Source organism: Oncorhynchus tshawytscha, linkage group LG06 (assembly GCF_018296145.1).
Source record: "Oncorhynchus tshawytscha isolate Ot180627B linkage group LG06, Otsh_v2.0, whole genome shotgun sequence".
Taxonomy (NCBI): Eukaryota; Metazoa; Chordata; class Actinopteri; order Salmoniformes; family Salmonidae; genus Oncorhynchus; species Oncorhynchus tshawytscha.
The window spans coordinates 10,064,911-10,087,999 of NC_056434.1; the positions used below are offsets into that span (position 1 = coordinate 10,064,911).

Consider the following 23,089-nt stretch of genomic DNA (forward strand, 5'->3'; position numbering starts at 1 on the left):
TGTCACGTTCTTTCAAAATCGAACCCAGAAGCAGACCAGGACAAGGAGAGTAGGAAGAAGGTGAGTATTTATTTACAAGTGAATGTGAATGGGTAGATATATCCAGGTGGCGTAGCGGGCAGCGGTGGTGAGTTGATGGGAGTAAATAGGTGGATCCAATGGGGTAGCGGAATCCTCCGACGACCAGGCGGGAATGGGGTAAATGATCCGGGTGAGTAACTGAAGACAGAACAAACGGAGGTAAGTTTAAGGCAAGCAATACGTAAAAAACAACAAAACAAATTCTATCCAACTTGAGGCTGATACTCTGGCACAACATACTGTTCATGGCTAACGATCCGGCAGGGAATGGATGTCAGTTCCGGGCTTATGAAGAGGAGAGATGATCAGGACCAGGTGTGCAGATAGCTGATGGGATACAGGTGCGGGTAATCAGAACTCCCAACTGGCTACATTGCCCGGCAACCAGACAGGGTGCGTTCCAGGACGCCGGAAAAAACACTCCAGGACAGAACACAGGCAAAAAACAGACTCAGGAAACGGGATTCGTGAAAGTACCCCCCCCTCCGACGAACGCCACCGGGCGGACTACCCGGAGCGCCAGGGTGGAGGCGGTAAAAGTCACGAAGCAGGTCATCGTCAAGGATCTGACGCCGAGGAATCCAACTTCTCTCCTCAGGGCCATATCCTTCCCAATCCACTAAATACTGGAAACCTCGACCCCGCCGTCTGGAGTCCATGATGCGGCGCACCGTGTAGACAGGACCACCTCCGATCATCCGAGGAGGACGAGGAGGAGGGGGCAACAGAGGACTGAGGAGAACCGGCTTGAGGCAGGAGACATGAAAGGTGGGATGTACTCTTAGTGTAGCAGGCAACTTGAGTCGGACCACAACAGGATTAATGATCTTCTCCACTTCAAACGGACCAATGAACTTCGGTGACAGTTTCCTCGACTCAGTCCGTAGAGGAAGATCCCGTGTAGCCAACCAAACCCTATCTCCGACGGTATAAGCGGGGGCAGGAATACGACGACGATTCGCCTGGATCTGATACCGGTCAGAAACCTTAAGGAGGGCCTACCTGGCCCGATGCCAGGTGCGGTGGCAACGACGAATGTGGGTCTGGACAGAAGGAACCGAGAGATCCCGCTCCTGAGAAGGAAACAAGGGAGGTTGGTAACCGTACAGGCACTGGAAGGGAGACATCCCAGTGGCAGATGAAGGGAGAGTATTATGAGCATACTCGACCCAGGGTAATTGAGAGGACCAAGAGGTGGGATCAGAGGAAACAAGACAGCGCAGCGTGGACTCCATCTTCTGGTTGGCTCTCTCCACCTGACCATTAGATTGGGGGTGAAATCCAGATGTGAGACTGACTGCAGCTCCAATGGCCAAACAGAAGGATTTCCAGACAGCAGAGGTAAACTGAGGACCATGGTCAGAAACAATGTCACAGGGCAACCCGTGGACCCTGAACACCTCCCTAACCAGGATCTCGGACGTCTCAGTGGCAGAAGGCAGCTTGGAGAGGGGAACAAAGTGGGCAAACTTGCTGAATCTATCCACAATGGTCAGAATAACCGTGTTACCAACAGAAGAGGGCAACCCCGTGACAAAATCTAGGGCCAGATGCGACCAAGGTCGCCGGGGAATAGGTAGGGGGTGAAGAAGCCCAGAGCTGGCCCGATTGGTACTCTTATTCTGCGCACAAACAGGACAAGCGGCAACAAACCTCCGGGTATCTTCTCCCATGGCAGGCCACCAAAATCGTCTGCGCAGTAGCGCCATAGTCCGAGCAACACCAGGGTGACAAGCTATCTTGTTGGCGTGGGACCACTGAAGGACAGCAGAACGAACCGACTCAGGCACGAACAACCGACCGGGTGGACCGTTATCGGGCCCGGGCTGTGTCCGAAGAGCCGCCATCACCTCCTCCTCAACCCTCCATGTAACGGCTTCCACAACAACGTTCTAGGGAAGAATCGTCTCAGTCTTGGCCCCACTCTCCTCCGTCTTGGAGAACATCCGGGACAGGGCGTCCGCCTTCCCGTTCTTCGACCCAGGTCGGAACGTCAGGGAAAAATTGAAGCGTCCAAAAAACAAAGCCCACCGGGCCTGACGGGAGTTGAGACGTTTAGCCGATTGCACGTAAGCCAGATTCTTGTGGTCAGTCCAGACCACAAACGGTTGCTCCGCTCCCTCCAACCAGTGACGCCACTCCTCCAAGGCAAGCTTCACAGCGAGAAGCTCCCGGTTACCCACATCGTAGTTTCTTTCAGCTGGAGAAAGACGACAAGAGTAGAAGGCGCAGGGATGGAGTTTACCGTCAGTGGAGCTACGCTGGGACAGGATGGCGCCCACCCCCACATCAGACGCATCCACCTCCACAACGAACTGACGGGAAGTGTCAGGTTGAGAGAGAATCGGGGCGTTGGTGAATCGGCTCTTCAAATCTAGAAATGCTCGGTCTGTCTCAGGAGACCAACAGAACTTTCTGGTGCAAGACGTCAGTACAGTTAAAGGGGCGGCCACCCGGCTGTAATCACGGATAAACCTCCGATAAAAATGTGCAAACCCCAGGAATCTCTGGAGCTGCAATCTCGTACCGGGCTTGACCCAATCCCGAACCGCCCGAACCTTCTCTTGGTCCATCTTGATCTCTCCCCTGGAGATGATGTACCCGAGGAAGGACGTCGTGTGGGCGTGAAAATCGCACTTCTCAGCCTTCACGAACAGACGGTTCTCCAATAACCGCTGCAGGACCTGCTTGACATGCTGAACGTGGCTAGAAAGTTCCTTCGAGAAGATGAGGATATCATCCAGGTAAACGAACACGAAAATACCAATCATATCTCTCAGAACGTCATTCACCATACTTTGGAACACAGCAGGAGCGTTGGTCAGTCCAAACGGCATCACCTGGTACTCAAAATGTACCATCGGAGTATTGAACCCAGTCAACCACTCCCCCCCCTCTTTGATCCGAACCAAATGATAAGCATTACGTAAATCAAGCTTCGTAAAAACCGTAGCACCCTGTAAAGAATCGAAAGCCGAGCTCATCGAGGGCAGGGGATACTTGTTCTTGACCGTAATATCATTCAAACCCCGATAATCAATACAAGGTCAAAGAGAGCCATCCTTCTTGCTCACAAAAAAAAATCCTGCTCCCAGAGGTGATGACGAGGGCCGAATGAGACCTGTAGCTAGAGACTCCTTGATGTAGGTCTCCAAGGCCTCACGTTCAGGTCGAGAGATACTGTATAACCGTCCCTTGGGAAAGGCGGCTCCAGGAAACAGATTAATCGCACAGTCATAAGGTCGGTGGGGAGGAAGGGACAGAGCCTTCTGTTTACTGAATACTTCACCCAACTCGTGATATGTTTCTGGAACCAGGGACAAATCAGGAGGAGCAGAGTCACTGACCTGACTGGAAACGGAAGGAGAACAGGCAGTCCTAAGGCAGTTAGCATGACAATCAATGCTCCAACTAGTTACCTTACCCGTCACCCAATCAAACGAGGGATTGTGTTCCTTCAGCCAGGGGTAACCAAGAACCAGAGGAACATGGGGCGAGGACAGAATGAAGAAGGAGATAAACTCTGAATGATTCCCCGACAACAACATCTTAACCGGTTCAGTCCTCATAGTAATCCGTGCCAGACTACTGCCGTTCAGAGTGGTTGCTTCAATGGCTTCCGGCAATTGCTCCTTGGAAAGCCCCAGCTGTTCCACCAAGTCGGCATCAATAAAGCTGCCATCGGCACCTGAATCGATAAAAGCGTTCATCTCTAAGCTCTGATCCTTATTCATAAGGGTCGCAGGAAAACGGGGTCTGACAGGATTCTTGAGAGGTTGAAACTGGCTCGCTAAAATTCCTCCCAAAACTAGCGAGCCGGGCAGTTTAACGGGCGCTATGGACAAGCGGAGATGTAATGTCCCGAGCTACCACAGTAGAGACAGCTGTTGGTCTCACGTCTACGTTGGCGCTCCTCCTTAGTTAGCCCGTGTCGCCCCACTTGCATTGGTTCAGGATCTGGTGGCAAGACCCCTCCACTAATCCTGTGTGGGAAATAACGATCAATACGTTCTGGTTCACTTCCTGAACCGAATGGTAACCGAGTTGCTGATTGATTGGATGGGCCCCACTGCTTCTCCCTCCTTCTCTCTCGGACTCTATTATCTACCCGAATAGATAAAGTGACCAAACTATCTAGGTCACTAGGCTCTGGATAGGAGATCAGCTCGTCCTTGAGTTGCTCCGACAACCCCTGGTAAAAAACTGCTTGTAGTGATTCCTCATTCCAACCACTCTCCACAGCCAATGTCCTGAATTCTATCACAAAGTCTGCCACACTGCGAGCTCCTTGGCGAAGAGAGAACAAACGTTTAGCTGCGTCCTTACCTCAGACTGGATGGTCAAAAAGCTTTCTCATATCTCCCGTGAAACCCTGGTATGACGTCATGCATGTGTCCCGTCGTTCCCAAACAGCTGAAGCCCATTCCAGAGCTCTACCACGCAGCAGCTCAATAACAAAAGCTATCCTAGCTTTATCTGTGGTGTAAGAGTAGGGCTGCAGATCAAAAACTAACCCACACTGTAAAAGAAATGAACGGCATCCTCCCAGATCTCCCTCGTACTTCTCCGGTGTCGGAACCTTGGGCTCACGGAAGGAACCTGCTCCCGAATCGGCAGGTGATATGGGTGAAACAGGTGGTGGATGATCCGCCGGCAACCTGAGCTGATCCTGGATACTCGTTAATCGATCCGATAAGTTCCGGATTGAACCTGCTATCTCGTGTAGCGCCGTGTTGTGTTGTCCCAACATCTTCTCCTGCTGGGTAATGGCATGGCAAACGGAGTCCAGGTCCGCTGGGTTCATCCTTGGCCGGATCGTTCTGTCACGTTCTTTCAAAATCGAACCCAGAAGCAGACCAGGACAAGGAGAGTAGGAAGAAGGTGAGTATTTATTTACAAGTGAATGTGAATGGGTAGATATATCCAGGTGGCGTAGCGGGCAGCGGTGGTGAGTTGATGGGAGTAAATAGGTGGATCCAATGGGGTAGCGGAATCCCGACGACCAGGCGGGAATGGGGTAAATGATCCGGGTGAGTAACTGAAGACAGAACAAACGGAGGTAAGTTTAAGGCAAGCAATACGTAAAAAACAACAAAACAAATTCTATCCAACTTGAGGCTGATACTCTGGCACAACATACTGTTCATGGCTAACGATCCGGCAGGGAATGGATGTCAGGTCCGGGCTTATGAAGAGGAGAGATGATGATCAGGACCAGGTGTGCAGATAGCTGATGGGATACAGGTGCGGGTAATCAGAACTCCCAACTGGCTACATTGCCCGGCAACCAGACAGGGTGCCTTCCAGGATGCCGGAAAAAACACTCCAGGACAGAACACAGGCAAAAAACAGACTCAGGAAACGGGATTCGTGACATAGATGCCTCCAAGTATTGGCATTTCTCTGAAATCAGAGGGCAAAAACGAGGAGCAAAACTTGTGATTGGTCAATCAAGAGGAGTGACCCCTTGCTTTGCCAGGTGACCCTACAATCCTGCCCATCTCTTGTACACAGGCAATTTAGAAAATGAGGGAGCACTATGATCCTTTCACAACAAGGCTGTTAGCAGGGGATTGCACACACACACACACACACACACACACACACACACACACACACACACACACACACACACACACACTCTCTTTCTCACATATACACACAGAGTGATACAAGAGTGATACCGATCACAGAATGATAACAACCGATGCGTTATTACCACAGTGTAGCTAGATTTATTACCACAGGTTAGCTAGATTTATTACCACAGGTTAGCTAGATTTATTACCACAGGTTAGCTAGATTTACTACCACAGGTTAGCTAGATTTATTACCACAGGTTAGCTAGATTACCACAGGTTAGCTAGATGTATTACCACTGGGTAGTTAGATTTACTACCACAGATTAGCTAGATTTATTACCACAGGTTAGCTAGATTTATTACCATGGGGTAGCTAGATTACGACGGGGTAGATAGATTTATTACCACAGGTTAGCTAGATTTATTACCACGGGGTAGCTAGATTACCATGGGGTAACTAGATTTATTACCACGGGGTAGCTAGATTTATTACCACGGGGTAGCTAGATTTATTACCATGGGGTAGATAGATTTATTAAATATAATTGATCCCCTCAAAATGGATAAATATCACATTTGGTTCAAACTGAAAAAATGACTTTGTACTGACAGAAAAGTATGTGTTCCTTTGCGCAATGTATATCCCCCCCTCAGAATACCAATATTACTCAGAGGAGATACTCCCCACCCTTGAGGATGTGCCATTTCTAGGTCCAGGGAAATGTGCTCATCTATGGGGGCACAAATGCGAGCAAAGGAACACTACCTGATCTAATGAGCACACGAGGGGACAGCTTTATTGCAGGCCATACTGTTTCTAACTATCTTCATCTCCCCCATAGAAAAAACAGTGACAACAACATCAACAAAAACGGAATGGGTCTGTTGCAGCTCTGTTGAAGGGTCTGTACTTTGTCAATTGTAGGTTAGGGGGAACTCTGAGATTCACCTATTGGTCACCTCTTGGCTACAGCACAGTATGATTACAGACATTGACCCTTTCTCTTCAGCTCATTCACCGTCAAGCCACTAACACCTGTCTGATAACGGCGAAATTAACCTTGTTTCTCAAAAGAACAGACATGGAAACAACCACACATTCACAGCTCAGTAAGCTGTACAAGATCAGAAATGCATACAGATGGGCCCAAAACAGCACAGAAGAATACCAGAAAGCAACCAGTTACCAAAAAATCCAAACACTCTTAGATAACTTTCTGGATACCAAATCCACTCACAGCAAAGAACGCACCAATCTAGAAGTAAAAAAACAACAATATATTCAGGAAAATGGCAAAAGAAGCTTTGATACAGATTTGATACAGATAGTAAAATTATCAGTAAAAAAGCACAGATAATGGTGAATTAAGCCTTCAATGCTCTATAGCCTTCATTTAACACTCTATAAATGTACACTCAGAACCAATAAAGCCCAGTACAACAGCAAGCAACTGACACTAACTGAGTCCATAAACACAAACCATTTCAATTTTTTCAATTTTTATAAATAGAAACTAGAGGAATTAGCGATACAAAATAGAGACATATGGACAGCCCATAAAACACTCTACAACACCATTCAAATTGTTGCAAACGCAGAACAATGCCAAATTCATGAGAAGTTGAATGGATTAGATAAAGCTATGAAGAACAAATCAAATCCATTGGACTCTCCAATTACTGACCAGAAGCTCTATAAGAAACGTCAGGCCCTCAAAATAAAGAAAAAGCATGATAGCATTCTAAATGATATGCTCAGATTCACTAGTGCAAGATTTCAATTGGCTATATTAAAACTGTTTAATTTCAAATCAAATCAAATTGTATTAGTCACATGCGCCGAATACAACAGGTGTAGACCTTACAGTGAAATGCTTACTTACGAGCCTCTAACCAACAGTGCAGTTTCAAAGAATATGAAATAAAAGTAACAAGTCATTAAAGAGCCGCAGTAAACAATAACAATATATACAGGGGGGTGCCGGTACAGAGTCAATGTGCAGGGGCACCGGTTAGTTGAGGTAGTATGTACATGTAGGTAGAGTTAATTAAAGTGACTATGCATAGATGACAACAGAGAGTGGCAGTGGTGTGGAGGGGGCGGGGCAATCCAAATAGTCTGAGTAGCCATTTGACTAGATGTTCAGGAGTCTTATGGCTTGGTGGTTGAAGCTGTTTAGAAGCCTCTTGGATTTAGACTTGTCGCTCCGTTACTGCTTGCCGTGTGGTAGCAGAGAGAACAGTCTATGACTAGGGTGGCTGGAGTCTTTGACAATTTTCAGGGCCTTCCTCTGACACCGCCTGGTATAGAGGTCTTGGATGGCAGGAAGCTTGGCCCCAGTGAGGTACTGGGCCGTTCGCACTACCCTCTGTAGTGCCTTGCGGTCGGAGACCCGAGCAGTTGCCATACCAGGCAGTGATGCAAACAGTCAGGATGCTCTCGATGGTGCAGCTGTAGAACCTTTTGAGGATCTGAGGACCCATGCCAAATATTTTCTCCCCTGAGGGGGAAAAGGTTTTTGTTGTGAACGCTTCCCGACTGTCATGGTGTGCTTGGACCATGTTAGTCTGTTGGTGATGTGGACACCATTTGGTCCTAAATGTAGGTTATTCCCTGACATCTGGAATCAAGGAATCATAAATTTGACCCTAATAATTACAGAGGCATTTGTGTGAGCAGTAACCTGGGGAAGGTTTTCTGTAGTATGATAAATGTAAGAGTTCTATACTTCCTTAATACGAACAATGTCTTTAGTAAAATCCAAATTGGATTTATACCAAAACATTACACATCCGATAATATTTACATCCTACACATCCTGATAAATAAACCAAAAAATAAATAAAAAATGAACTTGACTTCCCAAAAAGCATTTGATTCTATCTGGCATACAGGATTGTTCTACAAAGTTATTAAAGGTGGTGTAGGGGGTAAAACATATCGCAATACATGCAGCCTCAAAAATGGGAAGAAAATAACATAATTCTATAACTTCTTATGGCTTGGGGGCAGTATTTCGACATCTGGATGAGGAGTATGCCCAAAGTAAACTGCTTGTTACTCAGGCCCAGAAGCTAGGATATGCATATATTTGGTAGATTTGGATAGAAAACACTCTAGATAGAAAACTGTTAAAATAATGTCTGTGAGTATAACAGAACTGATATGGCAGGCGAAAACCTGAGGAAAATTAATCCAGGAAGTGGGATTTTTTTTGATGTGGGTATTTTCAATTGAATCCTTTGAGCCAGTGGATTACTGAACAAAATGCTCCAACACATCTGAGTTTTTGGGATATAAAGAGGGACTTTATCGAACAAAACAAACATTTATTGTGTAGCTGGGACTCTTGTGACTGCAACCATATGAAAATCTTCAAAGGTAAGTGATTCATTTTATCGCTATTTCTGGCTTTTGTAATTCCTTTAATTCCTTGTAAAATATTTGTATGCTTTTGCAAGCGGGGCGCTGTCCTCAGATAATCACATGGTATGCTTCCACCGTAAAGCCTTTTTGAAATCTATCAAAGCGTCTGGATTAACAAGAAGTTAATCTTTAAACCGATGTATAACACCTGTATTTTTTACGAATGTTTATTATGACTATTTCTGTATTTTGAAATTGGCGCTCTGCAATTTCACCGGATGTTGTCGAGGTGGGTTGCTAGCAGAACGCCTGCGCCAGAAAGGTTAACGAGGGGTGGGGCCTTCGCCAGCGTTTCAATCTGAGCCCTGCGCTCTTCAATATTTACATCAACGAATTGGCCACTATTCTAGAAAAATCCTCAGCCCCTGGTGTTCAATTCAGAGGTTAAATGCCAGCTCTTTCGCAGATGACCTGTGCCTGCTGTCACCCACAGCACATGGCCTACAGCAGAGCCTGGACCTGCTAGAGCAGTACTGCCAGACCTGGGCCCTGGCAGTAAATCCTAAAAATACAAAAATGATTTTCCAGAGAAGGTCCAGATCTCAGGGAATTAGACCAAAGTTCTCAATTGGTACAAAATACACTGCTCAAAAAAATAAAGGGAACACTAAAATAACACATCCTAGATCTGAATGAATGAAATATTCTTATTAAATACTTTTTTCTTTACATAGTTGAATGTGCTGACAACAAAATCACACAAAAATTATCAATGGAAATCAAATGTATCAACCCATGGAGGTCTGGATTTGGAGTCACACTCCAAATTAAAGTGGAAAACCACTCTACAGGCTGATCCAACTTTGATGTAATGTCCTTAAAACAAGTCAAAATGAGGCTCAGTAGTGTGTGTGTGGCCTCCACGTGCCTGTATGACCTCCCTACAACGCCTGGGCATGCTCCTGATGAGGTGGCGGATGGTCTCCTGAGGGATCTCCTTCCAGACCTGGACTAAAGCATTCGCCAACTCCTGGACAGTCTGTGGTGCAACGTGGTGTTGGTGGATGGAGCGAGACATGATGTCCCAGATGTGCTCAATTGGATTCAGGTCTGGGGAAAAGGGCGGGCCAGTCCATAGCATCAATGCCTTCCTCTTGCAGGAACTGCTGACACACTCCAGCCACATGAGGTCAAGCATTGTCTTGCATTAGGAGGAACCCAGGGCCAACCGCACCAGCATATGGTCTCACAAGGGGTCTGAGGATCTCATCTCGGTACCTAATGGCAGTCATGCTACCTCTGGCGAGCACATGGAGGGCTGTGCGGCCCCCCAAAGAAATGCCACCCCACACCATGACTGACCCACTGCCAAACCGGTCATGCTGGAGGATGTTGCACGCAGCAGAACGTTCTCCACGGCGTCTCCAGACTGTCACGTCTGTCACATGTGCTCAGTGTGAACCTGCTTTCATCTGTGAAGAGCACAGGGCGCCAGTGGCGAATTTGCCAATCTTGGTGTTCTCTGGCAAATGCCAAACGTCCTGCACGGTGTTGGGCTGTAAGCACAACCCCCACCTGTAGACGTCGGGCCCTCATACCACCCTCATGGAGTCTGTTTCTGACCGTTTGAGCAGACACATGCACATTTGTGGCCTGCTGGAGGTCATTTTGCAGGGCTCTGGCAGTGCTCCTCCTGCTCCTCCTTGCACAAAGGCAGAGGTAGCGGTCCTGCTTCTGGGTTGTTGCCCTCCTACGGCCTCCTCCACGTCTCCTGATGTACTGGCCTGTCTCCCGGTAGTGCCTCCATGCTCTGGACACTACACTGACAGACACAGCAAACCTTCTCGCCACAGCTCGCATTGATGTGCCATCCTGAATGAGCTGCACTACCTGAGCCACTTGTGTGGGTTGTAGACTCCGTCTCATGCTACCACTAGAGCGAAAGCACCGCCAGCATTCAAAAGTGACCAAAACATCAGCCAGGAAGCATAGGAACTGAGAAGTGGTCTGTGGTCAACACCTGCAGAACCACTCCTTTATTGGGGGTGTCTTGCTAATTGCCTATAATTTTCACCTGTTGTCTATTCCATTTGCACAACAGCATGTGACATTTATTGTCAATCAGTGTTGCTTCCTAAGTGGACAGTTTGATTTCACAGAAGTGTGATTGACTTTGAGTTACATTGTGTTGTTTAAGTGTTCCCTTTATTTTTTTGAGCAGTGTATATGTAGACTGTGACTGACCCAAACTTAAGGAAATCTTTGACTATTTACAGACAATGAACATAGCCTGTCTTCTCTTGAGAGCCAGGTCTGCCTACGGCAGCTGTTCTCAATAGCAAGGCTATGTGCACACTGCCCACAAAATGAGTTGGAAACTGAGCTGCACTTCCTAACCTCCTGCCACATATCTACATGGTGAAATAACACAGTCTGCCATCACAGCAACAAGAATTGTGACCTGTTGCCACAAGAAAACAAACACCATTGTATATTCAACCCATATTTATGTTTATTTATTTTCCCTTTTGTACTTGAACTATTTGTACATAATATGACTTTTGAAATGTATTTGTTATTGTGGAACTTTTGTGTGTGTAAAGTTTGCTGTTACTTTTTATTGTTCATTTCACTTTTGTTTATTATCTACTTCACTTGCTTTGACAATGTTAACATATGTTTCCCATGCCAATAAAGCACTGAGAGAGAGAGAGAGAGAGAGAGAGAGAGAGAGAGAGAGAGAGAGAGAGAGAGAGAGAGAGAGAGACTAATGGGGGGCACTTTGTCCCATCATGATGAGCAGGTGGGAGAAAATATGATTGGATGACTGCCCTGGGCAAATCTGGTGTGTTTGTGTGTGCATGCGTATGCTTGTGTGTGTGCATGCAGCATCACGTTTATCAGACATAAAGCCCACAGGTGCATGGAACCAAAAAGCATTGGGAGGATGGAAGTGGAGAGAGTGAGAAAGAAGGGAATGACAGAGAGAGAGACAGAAAGATGGATGGATGGTGTGTGTGTGAGTTTGTACGTGTGGTACTGTTTATTGCAAACAGGAACACAAGGGAGGCCGGTGAGCCCGGTGGCTGGGGGCTTTGTGGGGAGAGTGTTTAGAGCTTTGGGTTGACGGAGGCGGTGTGTGATTGTGTGTGTGAGCTTCTCTCCCTGTTATTTAAACTGCACAGAGTATAGAGGAAAGAAAAGATGGGAGATGAAGATGAGACAGGGGAAAGATGGGAGAATAGGAGGAGACAGGGGAAAGATGGGAGAATAGGAGGAGACGAGAAAAATGGGAGATTAATTTATTGGTGACAGGGGGTAGTATTTTCACGTCTGGATGAAATGCATGCCCAAATTCAACTTCCTGCTACTCATCCCCAGAAGATAAGATATGCATATTATTAGTATTATATGATATTATAAGATATGCATATTATTAGATTTGGATAGAAAGCACTCTGAAGTTTCTAAAACTGTTTGAATCATGTCTGTGAGTATAACAGAACCTATTTAGCAGGCGAAACCCCGAGGACAAACCATTCAGATTCTTTTTGTTTGAGGTCACTCTCTTTTCAATGGGTTTTCATTGGGAATCCAGATTTCTAAGGGACCTTCTTGCAGTTCCTACCGCTTCCACTGGATGTCAACAGTCTTTAGAAATTGGTTGAGGTTATTCCTTTGTGTAATGAAGAAGTACGGCCATCTTGAACGAGGGTCACTTGAAGTGTACTGTTAGATAGAGGCACGTGACCAGAAAGCATGTTTCAGTTTGCTTTCTTCCTGTATTGAACACAGATCATCCCGTCTTCAATTTTAGCGATTATTTACGTAAAAAAAATACCCAAAGTTGTATTACAAAAATAGTTTGAAATGTTTTGGCAAAGTTTACAGGTAACTTTTGAGATATTTTGTCGTCACGTTGCTCAAGTTGGAACCGGTGTTTTTCTGGATATAACGCGCCAAATAAATGGACATTTAGGATATATATCGACGGAATTAATCAAACAAAAAGGACCATTTGTGATGTTTATGGGACATATAGGAGTGCCAACAAAAGAAGTTCGTCAAAGGTAAGGCATGAATTATATTTTTATTTCTACATCTTGTGTCGCGCCTGCAGGGTTGAAATATGCTCTCTCTCTCTTGGTTACGGAGGTGCTATCCTCAGATAATAGCATCATTTGCTTTTGCCGAAAAACCCTTTTGAAATCTGACATGTTGGCTGGATTCACAACAAGTGTAGCTTTCTTTTGCTATCTTGCATGTGTGATTTAATGAAAGTTAGATTTTATAGTAATATATTTGAATTTGGCGCTCTGCATTTTCCCTGGCTTTTGGCCAGGTGGGACACTAGCATCCCACATATCCCAGAAAGGGATAGGGGAAAGATGGGAGATTAGGAGGAGACAGAGGAAAGATGGGAGATTAGGAGGAGACAGGGGAAATATGGGAGATTAGGACGAGACAGGGGAAAGATGGGAGATTAGGAGGAGACAGGGGAAAGATGGGAGATTAGGAGGAGACAGGAAAAATGGGAGATTAGGAGGAGACAGGTGAAATATGGGAGATTAGGAGCAGAAAGGGGAAATATGGGACATTAGGAGGAGAGAAGTGGGGATTTTAGGAGGAGACAGTGGGGAGATTAGGACTAGACAGAGGAAAGATGGGGGATTAGGAGGAGATGGGAAAGATGGAAGATTTGGAGAAGACAGGGGAAAGATGGGACATTAGGAGGAGACAGGGGAAATATGGAAGATTAGGAGAGAGGAAATATGGAAGATTAGGAGGAGACGGGGGAAAGATGGGAGATGAGGAGGAGACAGTGGAAAGATTAGGAGGAGACAGTGGGGATGTTAGGAGGAGACAGTGGGGAGATGAGGAGGAGACAGGGGAAAGATGGGAGATGAGGAGACAGGGGAAAAATGGGAGATTAGGAGGAGACAGTAGAAAGATGGGAGATTAGGAGGAGACAGTGGGGACATTAGGAGGAGACAGAGGAAAGATAGGACATCAGGAGGAGACAGGGGAAAGATAGGACATCAGGAGGAGACAGGGGAAAGATAGGACATCAGGAGGAGACAGGGGAAAGATAGGACATCAGGAGGAGACAGGGGAAAGATGGAAAAGGAGAGAGAAAGGTGGGAGGAAAGGAGCAGAGTGACCCATTGTCATGCAGTCACACACACACACTTAAGTAGGCCCTCTCAGCCATACACTGATTCGACTGGATTTATACACTGTGAACCGCAAGGAAGGTACTCTCTCTTCTCCCTCCATCTCTCCCTCCATCTCTCCCTATTTTATTTCTCTCTGCACTCCCTATGTTTTGTTTTCCTAATGCGTCTATAAATCCAATTTAGCGGAAAATGGTACAGAACAAATCTGAACTGGGAGCTGTGGGATAAGAGAGCCGACGACGTTCGTAATAGGAGAAGAGATGGGGTAGGTCTTTTGAGTAGTGCACTACTTTTGAGTAGTGCACTATATAGTAGGGATGGGAATTGCCAGGGACCTCACAATATTATCACCATACTGTTGGAGTTTAGCTCGAAATAGTTATTATTGTTACCATACTAGAATGTACAGATTACTGTATATGCATAAGGAATATACACTATATGTTAAATGTCAAATCAAATCAAATGTATTGGTCACATACACGTATTTAATTAACAGATGTTTATTGCGGGTGTAGCTACTGCTATGCTTTAACTTGGCCAGGTCGCAGTTGCAAATGAGAACTTGTTCTCAACTAGCCTACCTGGTTAAATAAAGGTGAAATAAAAATAAAATAAAAAATACATTTTAATCATATGAGATGGGTGATGCAATATTTACACACATTTAAAGTGACTAAGATACATTAGAATAGTATAGACTGCAGTTTATATATATGAGATGAGTAATGCTAGATATAGAAACATTATTTAAGTGGCTGGAGATCCATTTCTAAAATTGCCCAGTGATTCCTAATCTATGTCTATAGGCAGCCACCTGTGATGTGCTAGTGATGGCTGTTTAGCAGTCTGATTGCCTTGAGATAGAAGCTGTTTTTCAGTCTCTCTGTCCCAGCTTTGATGCACCTGTACTGACCTCGCCTTTTGGATGATAGCGGGGTGAACAGACAGTGGCTCAGGTGGTTGACGTCATTGACAATATTTTTGGCATTCATATGGCATTGGGTGCTGTAAGTGTCCTGGAGGGCGAGAAGTTTGCCTCCGGTAATGCATTGGGCAGACCGCACCACCCTCTGGAGAGCTTTGTGGTTGTGGGCGTTGCAGTTGCAGTTGCCGTACCAGGCGGTGATAGAGCCCGACAGGATGCTCTCAACTGTGCATCTGTAAAAGTTTGTGAGGGTTTTAGGTGTTAAGCCAAATTTCTTTAGCCTCCTGAGGATGAAGAGGTGCTGTTGTGCCTTCTTCACCACACTGTCTGAGTGGGTGGACCATTTCAGCTTGTCAGTGATGTGTTCATCGAGGAACTTGAAGCTTTCCACCTTCTCTACTGCAGTCCCATCGATGTGGATAGGTGGGTGCTCCCTCTGCTGTTTCCTGAAGTCCACGATAATCTCCTTAGTTTTGTTGACGTTGAATGAGAGGTTATTATCCTGGCACCACACTCCTAGAGGCTTGTAGACTGTTTCATTGTTGTGGGTAATCAAGCCTACTACTGCTGTGTCGTCTGCAAACTTGATGATTGAGTTGGAGGCGTGCTTGGCCACGCAGTCATGGGTGAACAGGGAGTACAGAAGGGGGCTGAGCACGCACCCTTGTGGGGCCCCAGTGTTGAGGATCAGCGAAGAGGAGGTGTTACTACTACTACTATAAGGTAGAAGTTTTGGAATTGTTAGCTAGACTACTTGTTGGTTACTACTGCATTGTCGGAACTAGAAGCACAAGCATTTCGCTACACTCGCATTAACATCTGCTAACCATGTGACAAATAAAATTTGCTTTGATTTGATTTGTTTCCTACATTCAGCACCTGGGGGTGAACCGTCAGGAAGGCCAGGACGCAGTTGCACAGGGCAGCATTCTTACATAGGTATGCCTCTTGTCCATATGGGACATGGCAGTGTGCAGTGAGGTGGTGATTGCATCGACTGTGGATCTATTGGGGCGGTAAGCACTTCATGAAGACAGAAGTGAGTGTTACGGGGCAATATTCATTTAGTTAAATTACCTTTGCTTTCTTAGATATACAGGGACAATGGTGGCAATCTTGAAGCATGTGGGGACAACAGACTGGGATAGGGAGAGATTGAATATATCTGTAAACACACCACCAGCTGGTCTGCGCATGCTTTGAGGAAGCGGCTAGGCCGGAAACCAAGCGAGGGTTAACACGTTTAAATGTTCTACTCACGTCGGCCACGGAGAAAGAGAGCTCACAGTCCCTGATAGCAGGTCGTGTCAGTGGCACTGTATTATCCTCAAAAACGAGCGAAGACGGTGTTCAGCCTGTCCGGAAGGAAGACGTCGGTGTCCGTCATTGTCTGTAGACCCTGCCACATACGTCTTGTGTCTGAGCCGTTGAACTGTACTCAACTTTGTCCCCATACGGACTCTCCCTATCCCAGTCTGTTGTCCCCACATGATTCAAGATGGCCACCATTGTCCCTGTACTATCATAGCACTGAGAGTGCACTTGTGAAGGTGGTAAATTACCTTTTAATGGCATCAGACCGAGGCTCTGCTTCTGTCCTCGTGCTCCTAGACCTTAGTGTTGCTTTTGATACCATCGATCACTACATTATTTTGGAGAGATTGAAAACCCAAATTGGTCTAGCCGGACAAGTTCTGGCCTGGTTTAGATCTTATCTGTCGGAAAGCTATCAGTTTGTCTCTGTAGATGGTTTTGACAAATCAACTGTAAATCAACAGGCCTCCTTACTGTCCCTAGAATTTCTAAACTGAAGGGAGGGCTTTCTCCTATAGAGCTTGATTTTTATGGAATGGTCTGCCTATCCATGTGAGAGACGCAGATTCGGTCTCAATCTTTAAGTCTTTATTGAAGACTTATCTCTTCAGTAGGTCCTATGATTGAGTGTAGTCTGGCCCAGGAGTGTGAACGTGAACGGAAAGGCACTGGAGCAATGAACCGGCCTTGCTGTCTCTGCCTGGCCGGTTCCCCTCTCTCCACTGGGATTCTCTACCTCTAACCCTATTACAGGGGCTGAGTCACTGGCTTACTGGTGCTCTTTCATGCCATCCCTAGGAGGGGTGCATCACTTGAGTGGGTTGAGTCACTGACGTGATCTTCCTGTCCGGGTTGGCACCCCCTCTTGGGTTCCTGCCGTGAGGGAGATCTTCGTGGGCTATACTCGGCCTTGTCTCAGGATGGTAAGTTGGCGGTTGAAGATATCCGTTTAGTGGTGTGGGGGCTGTGCTTTGTCAAAGTGGTTTGGGTTATATCCTGCCTGTTTGGCCCTGTGGTTTGGGTTATATCCTGCCTGTTTGGCCCGGCCCTGTCCGGGGCCACAGTGCCTCCCGACCCCTCCTGTCTCAGCCTCCAGTATTTATGCTGCAGTAGTTTATGTGTTGGGGGGCTAGGTCCAGTCTGTTATATCTGGAGTATTTCTCCTGTCTTATCCGGTGTCCTGTGTGAATTTAAGTATGCTCTCTTTAATTCTCTCTTTCTTTCTCTCAGAGGACATGAGCCCTAGGACCATGCCTCAGGACTACCTAGCCTGATGACTCCTTGCTGTCAACAGTTCACCTGGTCGTGCTGCTGCTCCAGTGTCAACTGTTCTGCCTGCGGCTATGGAACCCTGACCTGTTCACCGGACGTGCTACCTATCCCAGACCTGCTGTTTTCAACTCTCTAGAGACAGCAGGAGCGGTAGAGATACTCTGAATGATTGGCTATGAAAAGCCAACTGACATTTACTCCTGAGGTGCTGATCTGTTACACCCACTACAACCACTGTGATTATTATTATTTGACCCTGCTGGTCATCTATGAACATATGAACATCGTGGCCATGTTCTGTTATAATCTCCACCCGGCACAGCCAGAAGAGGACTGGCCACCCATCATAGCCTGGTTACTCTCTAGGTTCCGGCCTCTCTAGGGAGTTTTTTCCCGAGCCACCGTGCTTCTACACCTGCATTGCTTGCTGTTTGGGGTTTTAGGCTGGGTTTCTTTGTGACATCAGCTGATGTAAGAAGGACTTTATAAATACATTTGATTGATTGATTGGTTTAGTCTGCTTGATTGCTTTGTGGAGGGAATAACTACACTGTTTGTATTCTTCCATATTCCCAGTCTTCATACCCTGGTAAAATGTGGTGGTTCGCGCTTTCTTGCACGAATGCTCCCATCTATCCACAGTTTCTGGTTGGGGTAGGTTTTAACAGTCACAGTGAGTACAACATCTTCTATGCACTTCCTGATAAACTCATTCACTGTATCGGTATATGTGTCACAATTATTTTCTGAAACTACTCTGAACATATCCCAGTCCGAGTGATCAAAACAGTCTTGAAGCGTGGATTCCGATTGATCAGACCAGGGTCAATGAAGTGTAAAGAGGAACTTGGTGTGTGGAAAGTTACTGAGTGAGAAAAGGGGAAGTGTAGAAAGTTCATATTCTGTTCAAATATATTGTTCAATATGAATGCTCCTAAGGAGGGAGGCAAAGGGTAACAGTCTAGTTTCAGTTCTTGATAAGGCAGGCCAGGAACCGGGACCATGAGGGATGTGAAAATGTACTCGATACAGCTGGAAGAGGGGCCACAGGGGCCCACATTGAAGAACATCTGATTACAGTCCTATCTCACAAATACATTCTCACTTCCACACCCATGAGGGTCCTAGAGTTAGGCAGGGCCATGACAATACCAGGAAGAGGAATCTACTATGTTTCTGCCTAACACAAAAGAAGGATTGGTTATCTTAGACATGCAAGGAGGTGACACTGCCTATTTGGAAGATATAAAATATGTGCTTCTGTGACTTGTATGTTGTCTTTGCAGCTGTATGACCCAGTGGTTGAATAAACTTGGTTTGAGCTTTTTCTAGTCGTCCGTGAGTTTTTACTCTGTTTGTTCAGAACCTTATTATTGGCGTTGTCGGCAGGATTCACCACGATTTACAGTCGAACTTGAGAGTTCAAATCAGTGGAGCAGGAGACAGAACCAAAAACAAGGTAGGCACAGTTCCTACACCTGTTACTACTCATTCTGACATCTTGGGGAGATGAGCGTCATAGGCTGAATACAAACGATAGGATATGGACCTAGAAAGCCTGAGCTTATTCAGCAGTCGCACTGTGTTACGACCGGTCTTGGATTTATGGGTAATTATTTAATTTAGGGTAAGTCCTGGAAGGTAAGCCTGAGCAGGGTGGTTCCTGCGAAGGTTAAGTCCTAAGGGGGAAATCTCAAGTGAGTTTTTACTCTGTTCAGATCCTAACAATACTTAGGTACTGATTATATACAGTTGAAGTCTGACGTTTACATACACCTTAGCCAAATACATTTAAACTCAGTTTTTCACAATTCCTGACATTTAATCAGAGTAAAAATTCCCTGTCTTAGGTCAGTTGGGATCACCACTTTATTTTAAGAATGTGAAATGTCACATTCCTTGCTGAGCGGCCTTTCAGGTTATGTCGACATAGGACTCGTTTTACTGTGGATATAGATACTTTTGTACCTGTTTCCTCCAGCATCTTCGCAAGGTCCTTTGCTGTTGTTTTGGGATTGATTTGCACTTTTTGCACCAAAGTATGTTCATGTTCATTATGTCAATAAGCCTATCAGAAGCTTCTAAAGCCATGACATTCTTTTCTGGAATTTTCCAAGCTGTTTAAAGGCACAGTCAACTTAGTGTATGTAAACTTCTGACCCACTGGAATTGTGATACAGTGAATTAGAAGTGAAATAATCTGTCTGTAAACAATTGTTTACAAAGAAATGACTTGTGTCATGGACAAGTAGATGTCCTAACCGACTTGCCAAAATTATAGTTTGTTAACAAGAAATGTGTGGAGTGGTTGAAAAAGGAGTTTTAAAGACTCCAACGTAAGTGTATGTAAACTTCCGACTTCAACTGTATGTATTGCAATTCGATACATCTATTTTATTGCAATTTTATGTTCCAAACATATTGTTCACTATATGTCTGCTGCAGAGAAATGAGAGAGTACGAGAAAATTAATTTTGATCAGTCATGGAAATAAAAGTTCTGAAAATATTGGCTCACTATTTATTAAAAAGAAGATGGAGAACAAGCTGTAGGATGAAAAATACAGTTTTGTGCAGGTACAGCCGACTAGCGCTAGTTGACGTTAGTTAATGCTACCTATAACTGTATCGTATTTTCCCTCATCACTACTAGATAAAGGATGGTATGTCATTTGGCAAAGCCGTGGTATGGGGAGAGATGGGACGACACACAGATAGACTAAGAAGATGGATGTGTAGAGGCAAACAGACATACACTCTTATCTGACTTACACGTTTGGCCTGAACCATTGAAAACAGCCCCACACCATTATTCCTCTTCCACCTAACTTTACAGTTGGCACTATGCATTGGGGCAGGTAGCGTTCTTCTGGCATCCACCAAACTCAGATTTGTCCGTCAGACTGCCAGATGGTGAAGAGTGATTCATCACTTTAGAGAACGCGTTTTCACTGCTCCAGAGTCCAATGGCGGAGAGCTTTACACCACTCCAGCCGATGCTTGGCATTGTGCATGGTGATCTTAGGCTTGTGTCCGGCTGCTTGGCCATGGAAATCCATTTGATGACGCTCCCGACAAACAGCTATTGTGCTGATGTTTCTTCAAGATGCAGTTTGGAACTCAGTAGTGAGTGTTGCAACCGAGGACACGCTTCAGCACTCGGCGGTCCCGTTCTGTGAGCTTGAAAGTCACTGAGCTCTTAAGTTAGGCCATACTACTGTCAATGTTTTCCTATGGAGACTGAATGGCTGTGTGCTCGATTCTATACATCTTACACCAATTCAATACACCTATACACCTAGCCGAATCCTCTCACTTTTGTATATATAGTGTACAATGTGACATAAAATAAAAGTGAAAAGTGATAAATATTAAATAGGTCAAAAAGTAAAAACAAATTCAGAAAAGAGGTGATACACAGAGTACATTTGAACTGAAAAAAACGAGATATAAGGTAAATTGTGCTGGCTCAGTACATACAACACACACACACACACACACACACACACACACACACACGTATTAGAGTGGCACTCACATAAGGCATGGAAGCCAGTAAGCAGCATACAGAGCAACAGAGTGCTGAGGGGCAGCAGGGCCGGCAGACGGAGGCAGGGTGGACCGCCGGCGGCCATCTTGCTCCGGGGGCGACCTTTGACCTGGCTGGAGTGCCGAGGCCCTACGAAGAGAAGGCTGTGGTCTTCAAACAGGATGTCTCTGCCGGGAGGAAGAAAGGAAGAGAGGAGGAGGGGAAGTGAGGAAGAGGAGAGGAGGGGAAGAGAGGAAAGGAGGAGATGAGAGGATATCACCAATTCTGCATTCAAATATTTTAAAAGTGAGTCTGTTTCAACGGCTGTCACAACACATCCCAGTTAAATACAACACACTACTCTTCACTGTTCAAATGTCTTCTGCCTCAACGAAGGTCACCATTGTGCACGTTGTTCAGCGCACATTGCCACACCACACGTTTTCACATTAGATCTCAGCTCACTGGTCACGGTAACAACATCCACCCGTAGGGCGCGTTGTTTTTATTTACTTTTTTGCTCTTTTGCACACCAGTATTTCTACTTGCACATCATCATCTGTACATCAATCACTCCAGTGTTAATTTGCTAAATTGTAATTACTTCGCTACTATGGCCTATTTATTGCCTTACCTCCTTACGCCATTTGCATACACTGTATATAGACTTTTTTCTATTGTGTTATTGACTGTACATTTGTTTATTCCATGTGTAACTCTGTGTTGTTGTTTGTGTCGCACTGCTTTGCTTTATCTTGGCCAGGTCGCAGTTGTAAATGAGAACTCGTTCTCAACTAGCCTACCTGGTTAAATAAAGGTACAATTAAAAATGTAAAATAAAAGATGTGTGCTAGCTGGTCCACAAGGCTCATATGCATGGACACTAGAAGCATCTCTTCACACCAGCGTGACATGGACCAAGAAGGGACTCTCACAACGGCTGGTCTCATACCATATCATCCTAATCAACTGCTTTTCACATCTCAACTAGTTTCGGGCTTTAATCTCTCGATCAGCACATCGAGTAATTACGGGGGTACCCAGCGATATTTCAGGCAGCAATGGGCCCCGGTCAAAAGTAGTGCATTTTAAAGAGACTAGGATGCCATTTGGGACGCAGCCCCTGTGTTTGCATGGCGGCAAGGCCCTGTGAGTGGGCACCCGTTGATATGTCTGCCACGTCGAACACCCGAGCCCTGTGATTGGGCACTCGTTGAAATGTCTGCCACGTCGAACACCCGAGCCCTGTGAGTGGCAGGCCGTAGGCAGACCTGGCTCTCAAGAGAAGTCTATGTACACACTGCCCACAAAATGCAATGCAGGACATGTAAAGCTTGTAACATATTGGAGGTTTAAAAAGGCTTCTGAAGTTTGCAATTTCCACTTGCAAATTTCAGACCAGATTTTTCCCTTAACATTTCCTGTTGCTGCAGGATTATTTTCCTGCTGTAGCAAACTGACTCAAATTAAGATCCTACATCTGTATGCATCACATGCCAATCAAAATCGTCAGTGTTCCACTTCCAGTGGGACAACCCTGATGTGTCTATTCCACGTGTACGTAGCTAAGGGGAGGATTATTTTTGCAACACACACCTCCAGTCAGGCCGTGTCTCGCAGCTTTACCTTACAGTGTAACCCATCAGCCCAGACACCACGCCACACCGCCTGCCAAGTCTCCACGCACCTAACGGCCCCTCCACACACACACACACACGCACACACATACACACACACGCACACACACACACACACACACACACACACACACACACACACACACACACAGACATAGGCAGACGCACACGAGCAAGCAAGCATGCACACACTCTGGGGAGGG

General features: G+C 45.8%; 1 protein-coding gene across 1 annotated transcript in view; it reads right to left on the minus strand.

Annotated features, from left to right (window-relative positions):
* LOC112237332 (receptor-type tyrosine-protein phosphatase S-like) overlaps positions 1-23,089 on the minus strand; it is a 481,675-nt gene that overhangs the window by 269,277 nt on the left and 189,309 nt on the right. The window contains 1 exon segment of the mRNA XM_042322948.1: positions 21,259-21,437. Coding sequence (XP_042178882.1) covers positions 21,259-21,355 — 97 coding nt within the window. The 5' untranslated portion in view covers positions 21,356-21,437.